This window comes from Drosophila subobscura, chromosome O (assembly GCF_008121235.1).
Source record: "Drosophila subobscura isolate 14011-0131.10 chromosome O, UCBerk_Dsub_1.0, whole genome shotgun sequence".
Classification (NCBI taxonomy): Eukaryota; Metazoa; Arthropoda; class Insecta; order Diptera; family Drosophilidae; genus Drosophila; species Drosophila subobscura.
Window position 1 is genome coordinate 17,934,526 of NC_048533.1, and position 12,675 is coordinate 17,947,200.

The 12,675-nt window shown below is 47.0% G+C and overlaps 4 protein-coding genes across 6 annotated transcripts; all 4 read left to right on the forward strand.

Annotated features, from left to right (window-relative positions):
* Positions 1 to 367: 367 nt before the first annotated feature.
* Positions 368 to 3,589, forward strand: LOC117896682 (dipeptidyl peptidase 3). 2 transcript variants are annotated; one of them, XM_034805133.1, is made up of 4 exons: positions 368 to 453; positions 1,182 to 1,488; positions 1,547 to 2,438; positions 2,501 to 3,589. In XM_034805133.1, exons 2-4 carry the CDS (start codon positions 1,213 to 1,215, stop codon positions 3,499 to 3,501), a joined length of 2,169 nt encoding a protein of 722 aa, XP_034661024.1. In that variant the 5' UTR covers positions 368 to 453; positions 1,182 to 1,212; the 3' UTR covers positions 3,502 to 3,589. The 2 variants fall into 2 exon arrangements, with proteins under 2 accessions (XP_034661024.1, XP_034661023.1); XM_034805132.1 differs by lacking the exon at positions 368 to 453 and adding an exon at positions 872 to 1,107.
* Positions 3,590 to 3,865: 276 nt separating this feature from the next.
* LOC117896683 (trichohyalin) lies at positions 3,866 to 5,544 on the forward strand. Its single transcript, XM_034805134.1, has 2 exons — positions 3,866 to 4,815; positions 4,879 to 5,544. Exons 1-2 carry the CDS (start codon positions 3,928 to 3,930, stop codon positions 5,428 to 5,430), a joined length of 1,440 nt encoding a protein of 479 aa, XP_034661025.1. The 5' UTR covers positions 3,866 to 3,927; the 3' UTR covers positions 5,431 to 5,544.
* Positions 5,545 to 5,841: 297 nt separating this feature from the next.
* LOC117897984 (alpha-2-macroglobulin receptor-associated protein) lies at positions 5,842 to 7,439 on the forward strand. The gene is made up of 5 exons (XM_034807096.1): positions 5,842 to 6,131; positions 6,187 to 6,402; positions 6,456 to 6,666; positions 6,726 to 7,090; positions 7,157 to 7,439. The coding sequence occupies exons 1-5, from the start codon at positions 5,910 to 5,912 to the stop codon at positions 7,283 to 7,285; spliced, it is 1,143 nt and encodes a 380-aa protein (XP_034662987.1). The 5' UTR covers positions 5,842 to 5,909; the 3' UTR covers positions 7,286 to 7,439.
* A 404-nt stretch (positions 7,440 to 7,843) lies between these two features.
* On the forward strand, positions 7,844 to 12,372 carry LOC117896144 (mucin-5AC). Of its 2 annotated transcripts, XR_004649000.1 has the most exons (9): positions 7,844 to 8,116; positions 8,323 to 8,463; positions 8,523 to 8,653; positions 8,713 to 9,135; positions 9,201 to 9,341; positions 9,403 to 10,013; positions 10,083 to 10,368; positions 10,506 to 10,589; positions 10,702 to 10,786. XR_004649000.1 is itself a non-coding variant. In XM_034804217.1 (8 exons), the coding sequence occupies exons 1-8, from the start codon at positions 7,974 to 7,976 to the stop codon at positions 11,484 to 11,486; spliced, it is 2,661 nt and encodes an 886-aa protein (XP_034660108.1). In that variant the 3' UTR covers positions 11,487 to 12,372. The 2 variants fall into 2 exon arrangements, 1 of the variants encoding a protein (XP_034660108.1); XM_034804217.1 differs by lacking the exon at positions 10,506 to 10,589 and having other exon boundaries at positions 7,974 to 8,116; positions 10,702 to 12,372.
* Positions 12,373 to 12,675: the final 303 nt, after the last annotated feature.

The window sequence follows — 12,675 nt, forward strand, 5'->3', positions numbered from 1 at the left end:
CGGCGCTAAAAGAATCATTTTTATTATTTCCATTAAATAATATTCAACTTTCGTTTTGAAAGCTCCTTTTAAATATTAATATGACTTTATGTTAGAATGAAATGCTCTTACCTATTCATTTACCATGTTTATATATATTGATCTAGAGACATTCTAGGTATCTATAATCTACAAATTTCGTTGAGATAGCTCTCCAACACAAATGGACTTGTTTGGAGACTGCGATTTCGTGATTTTAGGATATATCATAGAAAATAGGGTATCTCTCTAGTGGATTTTTTCTTTTCCGTCTAGAATTTTATTTTTTACAGTATATTTTCAGTATTTAAAGAAAAGTGGTATATATTTTTGAGGGTCAATCGGCATGATAAAACCGCGGTCACCCTGTTTATTGTACAACTTGCACTTGTTTTAATTTAATTTTTTTGCAATTCTTCTGCAATTTTTTACAAGGTTAGTACGCACGCTAATTACTTTATTTTGTTGTTTTTTTTGTTCCCCTTTGTTGGCGGAAGGCCTCAGTTCTGCTTTACAAAACACTAACCAAGTAGTTTCGGCATAGAATGGCCTCCATTGCATCCTCATTTTTCCAGCTGGAGCCCCATTTGCTCCACAAGTTTTCGGGCTCAATTTGTGGCAATTTTCGCTATATATTTGTGTATATACAGTTAATATATTCATGTGTATCGGGTTCCCGCATAAATGCCAACAATGCAGATGTGTGGGACACCCGCAAGAGCCCCAGAAAAAAGTGCACAATCATCAAGTTTCCATGTTCTTTGTATTTGGCTTAATTTCGAAATTAAAGTAGAATTTTACATCTTACAGCAGTAGGCCAAGCACATGCCACGTCCTGTAAACACATAGGTTCCGCCCTCCACTCGACCGAACTTGCATAAAGTTCTAAAAAATAAAAGTCATGTTCTTGCTACAAAGAATTCAGAGGTCGCGGCAACAACTGAACAGGCTTTGCCACATACGTACCCGTGCCGGCAGCAGTCTCAGCCTTACGCTAAACGCCCCCAGCGTCGTCACGCCCTGTCCGCTTAGAGCCAGAGGTGCCCCCACAAACATTGTTAGGCTCGCGACACAGTTGATTCGCCACAGGTATTCCGCAGGTTTAAACTTATATTATCGGACGTAGATACATAAATGTGATTGTGGTTTTGCTATCTTTACAGTTCGAGTGCAAATCTTCCACAACCCGCTGAAATGCCAAGCAAAACGTCGCACTTTGTGCTGCCAAATACGCAGCCCATTGCCGATTTGGAGTGCAAGAATGCCTTTGAGAATCTGACGGACAAGGAGAAGCTCTATGCCCATTACTTTAGCAAGGCGTCGTGGGATGGCGGACTCATTGCTCTCATCCAATCCAGTCCCGAGGCACCATTGATCTTCTCCCTGCTGCATCGCATCTTTGTGGCCGAGAAGCCGGAACAACTGAAGGTCAAGGCCTTGGCAGCTGGCGTCACTGAGGAGGAGTTCACGGTGAGGAAATCAAAGAAAACATCCTCAATATTATTCCTTAATGTATTCCTCACTTTAGGGCTTTGTGGTGTACGCTTGTGGCGTGTTCGCCAATGCCGGCAACTACAAGGGCATGGGCGATAGCAAGATCTTGCCGAATCTGTCCCCAGAGAAGTTCGAGGCAATTGTGCGCGCCTCGGGTGCCTTTGAGGCCAATCATCGTGTGGCCAAGATCTACGAGAAGGTCAAGAATCTGATTTATGCGCTGGAATCGCGTAACGAGATCTTGGGCTTCGCCCCTAATGGCGTTACGACCTACTGGTCGGACAACTGCACCAAGGAGGACTCGGAAATAGTCAACTCCTGGCTGACATCGAAGCGCATCGAGCCGTACATGTGCCGCACCTTCAAGATCGAGGAGGAGGGCAAGACCATCTACGACATCAAGCTTGGATCGGTGGCCGAATCCCTTAAGGATGGCATTACGCTGCCGCTCGAGGAGTACAAGGGCAACAATTTCCGTGTTACACGCGGCGACTACCGCAAGCTGTTGCAGCGCGTTAACAAGAATCTGCTGGAGGCCCAGAAGTATGCGGCCAACGAGAATGAGGCCAAGATGATCGAGCACTACATCAAATCCTTTGAGGAAGGTTCCCTTGATGAGCATAAGGACGGTTCTCGTTGGTGGATCAAGGACAAGGGACCCGTCATTGAGACCTACATTGGCTTCATTGAGACGTACAGGGACCCGGCCGGTGGTCGTGCTGAGTTCGAGGGTTTCGTCGCCATGGTCAATAAGGAGAGCTCGGCAAAATTCACTGAGCTGGTCGATCGCGCCGAGCAGCTGTTGGAGTATCTGCCCTGGACGGAGCCATACGAGAAGGACTCGTATCTGAAGCCCGACTTTACCTCCCTCGATGTGCTCACCTTTGCTGGCAGCGGAGTGCCCGCTGGCATCAACATACCAAACTGTAAGGATTCCAAAAACATCCCATCCCTTCCCCCAAAACACTGACGTTTCCTCTCTCAATAGATGACGAGATCCGCCAGGATGAGGGATTCAAGAATGTCTCCTTGGGCAATGTGCTGGCCAACATCAATCGCAAGGATCCCATTCCATTCCTCACCGAGGACGACCAAGCGCTGATGAAGGAGTACAAAGTGAAGGCCTTCGAAGTGCAAGTGGGCCTCCACGAGCTGCTGGGCCATGGCAGTGGCAAGCTGTTCCGTATCGATGAGAACGGTGTCTACAACTTCGACAAGGAGAGCACCAAGAATCTCATCACGGGCGAAGCCATCGACAAGTGGTATCTGCCCGGTGAAACATATGACACGAAGTTCGGTGCCATCGGTTCCTCCTACGAGGAGTGTCGTGCTGAGGCTGTGGGCCTCTATCTGTCCCTGCAGCGGGACATCTTGGAGATATTCGGCATTAAGGATGCCGTCGAGCAGGACAACATTATCTACATCAACTGGCTGAGTCTCATCTGGAATGGCATGGGTGTGGCTCTCGAGATGTACAATCCCAAGTCGAAGCAGTGGCAGCAGGCCCATTCGCGTGCCCGATTTGTCATCATGAAGGTGCTGCTGGAGGCGGGCGAGGGTCTGGTCACTGTCGAAGAGACGGAAAAGGGCAAGGATCTGTTGCTCACGCTGGACCGCAGCAAGATCGAAACCGTCGGCAAGAAGGCCCTCGGGGATTTCCTCACCAAACTGCAGGTGTACAAGTCCACGGCCGACATCGAAGCGGCCACCAAAATGTACGAACACTACTCGGAGGTGAGCGACAGCGGTTCGCATCCATGGGCACAGTGGCGTGACATCTGTCTAGCCCACAAGAAGCCGCGCATGATACTCGTCCAAGCCAACACGGAGGTCAAGGACAAGAAGGTGGAGCTGAAGACGTACGAGGCCAGCCACGAGGGCTACATTCAGTCCTGGGTCGAGCGTTACCCCACCACGGACGTTGACGATCTGTTGGACCAAATTGTTGAGCAGGACAAACAATACTTTCCAACTGCATTTTCTAAATAGGTTTTGATCGCCGTTAATATTATAAATTCATCATCTTTGATTACTTTGGAAGAAACCAATTAAATTTTAAGTTATTTGATGACTGAAATTTGTTTACTGTATTTTTCCACTGGGCAATGTTCGAAACTCGATCGGGATCTATGTATATCGAAGTGGTATATCGATACACTGATCGAAATCTGCCATTCACCCTGAGGCGCAAACAAGGAATATCATTATTTAAATAATAATAAACAAAGCGTGTGAATTCTGTAATGAAACCTTTGTCTGCCTGCACCTGAGACTATTTGCAACTTCGCTCAAAATCTGAGTAAGCGATCGTTGATGAAAGCTTGCCTGACGCCTTCATTTATATTTTTTGTATTTAGAATTAATTATTGATTTTTTTTCTCTTTCCTGCGTTTGTTATTATTGTTACTGTGAACCATGACGACCGGCACAGGAGACGGTGCCCAACAACGGACTTGGGGCAGGAACGCGTTGCCAGCCATTTTCATAAGCGGAAAACCTAAATTTATTGTTCCAAGCGACGTACCGCAGGATCTCGACTTTCAGAGCAGAGTCTATTCACGCAACTTGATGGCCGATCTGGGGACATTGCAGAGAAGCGACGAGCTGTCCAAGGAGAATCCGATGCACCGCGAGAACTTCGAAAAGGCGGCCATATCCCACGAGCTAATGGAAATCAAGCGGGCCGAGTTTTTGGAGAAGAAGCGGCGCCAGCAGCTCCGCAACGATTGCGAAGGGCTGCGCACGCTTGAGGAACAGCTGCGATCGGCTGCGATTGCCAAGGATTTGTCAGAGCGTATGGCGCAGAAGTGCCAGGCCCGCAGTCTGGCAGTGAGAGCCAGAGCCCTGGGCCAGGAGAGAGCCGCCTTGGAGCTGCTGGAGCTGGCCCAGGAGGACGACAAACTATTGGCCCAGAAGGAGGAGCAGCGGAAGCTTCGTGAGTCACTCGCTCTTCAAATAGAAGAAAACCGACTACGCCGCCAGCAGAAGGCCGCAGAGAAATTCTCACAGCGGGAGCTCATCAATGCCAGGCAGAAGCAAATCGAGGAGGAGGACAGAGCGGAGCAGGAGGAGAGGATTCGACAGAAGGCTGTGGATCGCCTGAACACTCTTCAGTTTATGCAAGAAAAAAGGGAGTTCCAAGAAATGGAAAAGGCCCGGGCAAGGGAAGAACTGCGAAAGCTGCTCGAGACGCAGTCCGAGGTTGAGGACAGAAAGAACCAGCTCGAAGAGGAGAGAGTGCAACTGATGCGCAAACAGGAGGAGATTAGTACACGCATTGGCCAGCAGCTATTCCAAGTGGAGGTGAGTTCACAGAGTCTTCGCTTTAGCTTCTTCCACTCATTAAGATCACTTTCTGTCTCGTAGAACTCAAAACGAATCAGAGACCGTCAGCTAATGGATCTACTGGAGGCCGAGTACAAGGCCAGGGCGGACATGCGTTTTCGCCAAGAGGTACAGGAGAAGGCAGTGTCGCGGGAGCGTACGAAACAGGAAATGGATTTGTACCACTTGGAAATACAGCAACGGAAACTGGACGAGCTGCAGGTGAAGCGGGACGAACTAACCGCCCGGCAAGAGGAACTTGCTAGCAATACTGAAGAGATCGAAAGAGAGGAGCAACTGAAGGCGTACCGACAGCGAAAGGCGCATGGTGCCACGCTCCTCTCGATGATTGAGGACAACCACGTGAGGCGCGCCGAGGCCACGGCCGAACATCTCCAATACTCCATGATGAAAAAGAAGTCGGAAGACGAACAGCATGCCCTTGAGGAGAGCGAGCGTCTACGCATGCTGTCCGCCGTGCCCAAAACGGTTCTTCCCTATCTGCCCAAAAATGCCTTGTCCAAGGCAGAGCACGAGTATTTCGGCCTCTCGCAGGAGCAGCAGCAGCTCCGCCTGGGAAGTGGAGACTGCTAGCAGTATTATTGCTGCCCAACTGTTGGCAGTGACAAAACTTATTATCTCAATAGGCACTTTTCAGGCTAGAAATTATAGATTTGCTTACTCTTTATTATTAAATAACTAATTTAAAAACAATAGCCCACACGGTTTTGAAAACAAAAAGTAAGGAAAACGATAAGTAATCGCACAAAAGCATCGTGTGTTTTTGCATCGATGAGTAGAATCAATTGTGTTATTTATGATTTAGCGACTCTAGGCAATGAAAAAATAGTGTAAACTGGCCTGGGACTAATTTTCTAGTTGATGTTTCCTCATTAGGATATTGGCTTTTATTAACTTTTTTATTATGATTTTGTGGACTTCAAAGTCTTACGATGGTCGATGAGTACCATCGATACCATATATAGTGCCATCGATGGTTTTAGAATAACTGTTTGGCCAGGTCAGCAGCTAAAAAAATTGCATGTGCATTTTTCAGGGCCAAAAAGTTAAAAATGCAGAAAATTGTGCAGATGTTTTTGGTGCTTGCACTGACCTTACTTATAAGCAGCCAATGCGTGGATGCCGATAAGAAGCAGAGCAAGAAGTACAGCCGGGAGGCCAATGACCCGCATTTCCAGCAAGTTGCGGAAGAGAAGTACGACCCGGACTTTAAGAAAATACAGCGTCCATTCCGCATGGCCAAATTGAATCTCGTGTGGTCGAAGGCTCAGAATGTAAGTGAGAAATGATAACATAGGTAATGGCAATACAATTGTGTGTGGTTCGTAGCGTTTAACGGAGCCTAAGCTAAAGTCGTTGTATATGGAGCTGAAGATCCACGACAAAGAGGAGATCGCTTGGAAGCAGCTCAACTCCCAGCACAAGGACAAGGATGGTTTGAAGGAGAACGAACTGCGCCGAAAGCTTATTGGCATAATGAGCAGCTACGACCTGTTGGAGCACTTTGAAGAGACTGAAGATGCGGAGAAAATCAAGCCCTTCAAAGTACGTGTCCCATTGAATTCAACAGGTTGATTAATTGCTCTTACCCGTCACAGAAATTCCACGACCCCGAGGAACGGCATAAAAATAAAAGTCTCTTCAAGGATAAGAAACTTAACAGGCTGTGGGAGAAAGCCGAAGTGTCCGGTTTCACGTCTGAGGAATTAAAGTCCCTCAAGCAAGAGTTTGAGCATCATCAGGATAAGGTAGATGTTTACTACAGCTTGCTGGAAAACATTGGCTCTGTGGACACCGATAAACACGAGAGTATGTTTTAACAAAACACATTAAAACAACGAGTGTTCATATTTGTTTTCTTCATGTAGATGCCATTAATACCGAAGACCTTGACACGTACAATCTGATTTCGAATAATGATGCCAACGAGAACGAGATAAAGACGCATGATCAGAATGTAAAGAAATTTGAGAACGATCTGAATACTCTACGTGGCCATCATGTTGGAATCAAGGATCACTACGACAGGTTGGAGCGCCTGGTGTCGTCTGGACCGCACAGCCAGGACTTTATCGAGCCCAAGGTTCAGGGCTTGTGGCGCGTTGCTCAGGCAAGCAATTTCACGGTCAAGGAACTGGCTTCCATCAAAACCGAACTGAATCATTTCGAGAGTCGCTTGCTGAAGTTGCGACACCTGCACGCAGAGCATGCGCTCCACAAGGAGAAGTACAAGGTATGAGAACCAGGATTGTTATAAAACTAATGGATATTTTATATATGTATATTGTTCCTATTGTAGGATGAGAAGCACAAGGACAAGAGCAACCGCTTTGAAGACATGGAGGACCAGCTGAAAAAACAAGCTCGCAAAGTGGAAAAACTGCAGGAGAACATTGAAAAAACAATCTTCAAGCATCCAGAGCTATGATCCGAAATGATCATTAAACGTGCCAAGCGAATAAACTAGATTTAAGCACAAACTGCTGTGTCAAGCACAATTGTTAAGCTGTTGCTTAGCATACAATAAGTATAGTTTTGAGACCAAATATTTTGTATGAAATTAAAACTAATGAACATATGTATTTTCCATGTTTTTCAATGCCATTTCCCAGTGTATTTTACAGTTGCAAGTGCGAGTCTCCACTCTCGAAATCGGATCCAATTAGATGGAAATTTGATCAGTTCAGAAATAATAATTACCATCAAATGAAAAAATCAAATACAAATATGTAAAATTTAAGGTCGTAAGGTATACAATTCAATAAAAAGGAGTATTTATAATAAGCCAAATTGATTCTTCAATCGGATTAAATTATTGTTTCAGTGTTAAAAGTCTTTGCAAGCTAGTAATATTAAATAGAACATCAAAGTCGAGGAATATGATTTAAGACTACGGTATATTTGCAGTATATTTAAGTGTGAACGTATATTATTTTTGGTAAATTTCTATGGGTCTGACGGTATATTTTAGCGATACCTCCGCGGTCACACTGGCCCTAGTAGAAATGTTAAACAACAAACTGATAAGTATAAGTGGAAAATTAGTATAGGAATAAGTGGAAAAGTGTTTAATGGATACATAGTGCATATGTATAGATATAGACATAGGTATAAGCATGGGCATGGTCGAGACGGCAACGTCGGAGTATCGCTTGGAAGCCAACACCTCCTACACGTACCTCCTGGTGACGCTCAACTTGACGCTGACTCTCATTGTAATGTTAGGCGCGTGTCTGTGCTGCAAAAAGAAAATACCAAAGTAAGTCAGTCTCACCGTGCAACGGTGTGCAGGAGTGGAGCCCCCAAATGTTCAGAGAGCTCGAGGTTCGCTCCCATGATGGCACCGCGAGAGAGTGAAAGTCGATCTTTCTCTGCCGCCCAGTTACAGTTGGATGCACTCATGCCACTAATTACACCTTCGTCCCCCCCTACTCTCCCACTCTCTTTTCTACTCCACACTCTCAGAAATGATTTGCTTGGACTCGAGGGCATGGTCAAGCTGAAGAATCCGGATGAAGTTATTGTGGTTACCAGCCTGGTGGGCAACAGTGAGTCCCAGGCAGAGCTGAATGCCTCGACTGTCTCGAATGCTGACTCGGAGAAGCGGTAAGTCCCGCATATTATTTATTTACCACAAGGAAAATGAATCATGAACGCAATTTCAGATCAAGTACGGCGGCGCATCGTAGTTTGCCTGACATTCCTGTGGCCGAGAGCAACGATAATGGCTCCGAATTGTACGAGACTGTGGCGGATAAACAGCTGGTAGATGCACGCAATGCTCGTAGTCAAAGTCGTATGTGGAAACTCGCTCAGATTCGATTGAATGTCTAACCTTTGTCACCGTTTCCACAGCCCAGCCAAGCCTTAAGAAGCAGACAAGCGTTTCGCAGCACAGCTCGATAAGCCAGGCGGATGATGTCAGCTCGCCGTATTCGCGTGTCAAGGGATTACCGCATGATTATGCCAAAGTTCGAGCCACTGAGCATCCCTATGCCCAGCTAAATGCACCGTCCACATCCCACTCGGCCCAAGGAGCTGCTGCTGCTGCAGCGGCTGCGGTCGTAGTCGGCACATCCAGTGAGGGTGCCGATCACCTGCATCGCAGCTCTCAGCATAGCGACGGCTCGAGAGACCACAATGACGCTGCGCCAGCGCAAGCGGAAATTCCAGCAGCTTCGGCCATTGCGGGCATGATATCTGCAAGCCAAGATCTGCCCTACATGACGCCGCCCATTGCAAACCAGCACTTTAGTGGTGACTCGCAGGACTCATCAAGTGAGTGTGCACCCCGACCCCAAAGGAGTACATAATTACTAAAATGTTTTAAACCCTTTCCACAGAGGGCTACACAAGCATTAGCGTGCGAGAGCCGCTGGCCAATATACTGGCACAGCAGCCGCCGGGCAAGCCCACGAACAGGAATGCCTCCCTGGCACGCGATGTGAATGACTCTCACTATGCCACCGTATCCGATGATTCAGGTGCGTAATCTTTGTATAATAATGTGTGGATGGAAGTAACAACAATCTCTGGATACTCTAGATGAGACGTATGCCGCCATTGAGGATCCCAACAATCGTCACCCAACGAATGCCGCCGACATTTATACCAGCGGCTCGGAAACGTACGCACAAATCCAGCCCATGCAGAACAACCCTATAGTGGTGGCCGTTGAAATCAACAACAGCAGCAGCTTGCCAGCCACAAACTCCGCTCTTAGTGGGGTCAGTGGTGGCATTAATAGCTCAGCTCTGAGGCCAACTAACAGCAACATCGGATCAACTGATCACGCCGGGCCCGTTCCACCGCCTGTGGATAGTTTGCGAGCCCAGATGCACTCACGGCAAGCATCGTCCTCGTCGAATATTAGCACTTCTGTGTGTAATCTGGGCTCTCCCAAGCCGGAGAAGCGGCAGGCAAACTCGCCGCTGCCACCAACGCCAAAGTCCAGTGTCCATCTGCATGCGAGCAGCATTAGCAACCTCGCCTCTGGCCGTAACTCGGTTATTTCGGTAATTGAAGCTGGCGGCGATGGTCACGACGTAGAGGCGTCTGGCGAGGCATCTCCACAGCGTAAAAACAGCAAAAGTCTCAGTCCCTCAAAGGATGGCGTCGCCGAAGGCAATAAAAACATCGAGGGCATGTATGCCAAGGTAATGTCCATTGAAGCTTCAGGCTGTACTTGACTCTAAACTCGACAATTTGCACTTCACCCTGCATAGGTTATGAAGAAACACAAATTCTCACGAAACTCTCCAACGTCGCAAAACAGCTCGCCCATTCTCACCCGCAAGCAACAGCAGGATACGTTGGGAGTGAGCCCGTTGGACAGTGCGGCAGCTTTGCTTGTGGACCCTCAGAAGGGGGGTCGCGTGCGCAGTAACAGCTATTCGGCAAAGGATCACGGCTACGAGACGATCCCAGCAGATGGCCAGCTTATGCACGAGAATCGCAAGTCGGATTGCTATGCAGCCAATATGCTGCAGAAGGAGCGCCAGCACGAAGGAGGTAAGGCTGAGGCTACCTGAATCCTGACCCTGTTCTTTATCCTTGCCTAATCTGTAACCTGCGGCTAATCTCATCTCTGCCCAATGCCTAATATGCCTATCTATCTATCTGTCTCTCCTTGTGCCTTCCCCACTTAGTCGAATTGCCAAAATGAGAAATTTTCGTATTTGTTCAGTTGAAACGACGAAAATTTCACGAGTTTTTATTTGGAAGTAGCCGTGGTTAGTATCGCATCCAGGATACCCATCAATTAATCCACAAAAGACATATTCATGCATTCAATTCGACTAAAAACTGTCCACTTATTGTTGTCTTTTCCCGCCACCATTTCAGCGATTGCCCAGCCTGTGACGAAAGCGACAGCGATTGGGAACAGCGCCAGCACAAAGCATTATGAGACTATTAGCCAGCCACCGCCACCGCCGCCGCCTCCGTCAAACAGCAACAATGATCCAGGCTACGAGCAACTGCAGCTGCATCCCGTTCCCAGTGAAGATGATGCCAAGAAGTCCGACTATGATCCAAACTATGAGGTGCTCAAGAGTCGCGCCCACTCGGACGATGGATATGCCAAGGTGCTGGAGAAAAAACGGCCGCCCACTGGCGGGGATGCTGGAGGCTACAGCACTATTCCAGGTGCCGATGCCAATCACAACTATGCTAGCATTCTGGAAACAAAAACCGCGGAAACGGACCACTATGCGAGAATAGCCGAGAATGTAGCTGCCAGCACCCCGGGCAGCACTTCGAACAGCAGCCGCCTAACTCTTACATCGCCCACATCGACGTCCACTTCCCTGTCCCTCAACTCGTCAACGGTGGCAACCAGCACGCCGATATCCTCCCAGTACGAGTCTCTAACAGGAACGGGCAGCGAAACGGATCCCAACTATGAGTCGGTGTGCTATCTAACCACAGGAGCCACAGCAACGACCACAACGACTACCAGCACGAGTAGTGGGGGTTTCGCAGAGCCTGCCTATGAGCCACTTCAAGCGGATTTGGATTTGGAGTCGGACACGCAGGCGAGCAGTCCATTGAGCGGAGCCACAGCCAACTCCACCTCCACATCCACGCCCAGCGAGCAGTTGCTAGTAGATGACTACTTCCACGTATAGCACATAGTAGCCCAGTAGCCAGTGAGCTGGATCTCCGTCTCCCCATCATCATCAGATGTTTTTTTTGCTTAGCAATCTCTCACGCACATATCATTCATTTGATGCACACTCATAAAGAAACGCATAAATCGTAGATACATACATACAGCGCTCGCTCAGCGACAGTCTTAGATTAGGCTGCAGGTCCATTGACCCATGGTACGTGGACTTGCAGACCAAGTAGTAACCAAGTACTAAGTGTCTATCCAATATGGCACACACAGCTTCATATCGGTTTGCTCTTTAGTACATATATAGAAGATAGCCCCCTAGACCTAAGTTAACTTTGTGTACAAACTATTTGTATGTATGTCCCCCGGCTCGACAAATAATTGTGCTACTTCCACCAGTCGAGAGGGTATAACGCTGCTGCTCCCTATACATATACTCCAATATCTACAATATGAATATTCTATCTAAGTACCAGTGCGTCCTATCTTAGGTAAATTGAATGCGAATTGCAAGCAGAACAAAGAACAAAGAGCTGCGCGCCACTTGACGCGACATCTGTTTAAATTGATAAGCACAAGCGTCGGGTTGGATTGGGTTGGGTTGCTTGTTATTTAAGGCAATGATATTTAGACGGATATAGAGAGCGGAAGAGTACACCTACTACCTACTAATACATATATATAGTTTATATATATGTAGATATATATTTTTATATGTTTTGGCGTTTTTGCTGCTTTTTACTTTACTGAAACTTACACGAGAACGGACAGGACATAAGAGCCAAGTATTTGTATTTGTATTGATAAATGTTACAGAAAAAAAAACACTTCCAAGTATTCAAGCAACAAGAAACTACGATAAAATGTTCAATAAATTATTGATGACTCACAAAATAGGATTGACGTTTGTTATTATTATAATATGTAATGTTTATTCGGTATTTCATATGTATATGGTAATAGGATGTGGTTTAAGGATTACAACAGGACCGGATCTCTCCTGCACCGCAGATCAATATTATATTCTATGCATATGAGGCGGATCAAGTGCATGCATACCTAACCCGAACCCACAATTAGAGAGTGCATTCGTCGGTGCCAAGATAAGGAAACGCCACTTGCCAAAATTAAAACAAATCACAAATTATAATCTAGAAAATAGATTGCCAAAACAGTGCGGTGTCGAGACAATGGGTAGA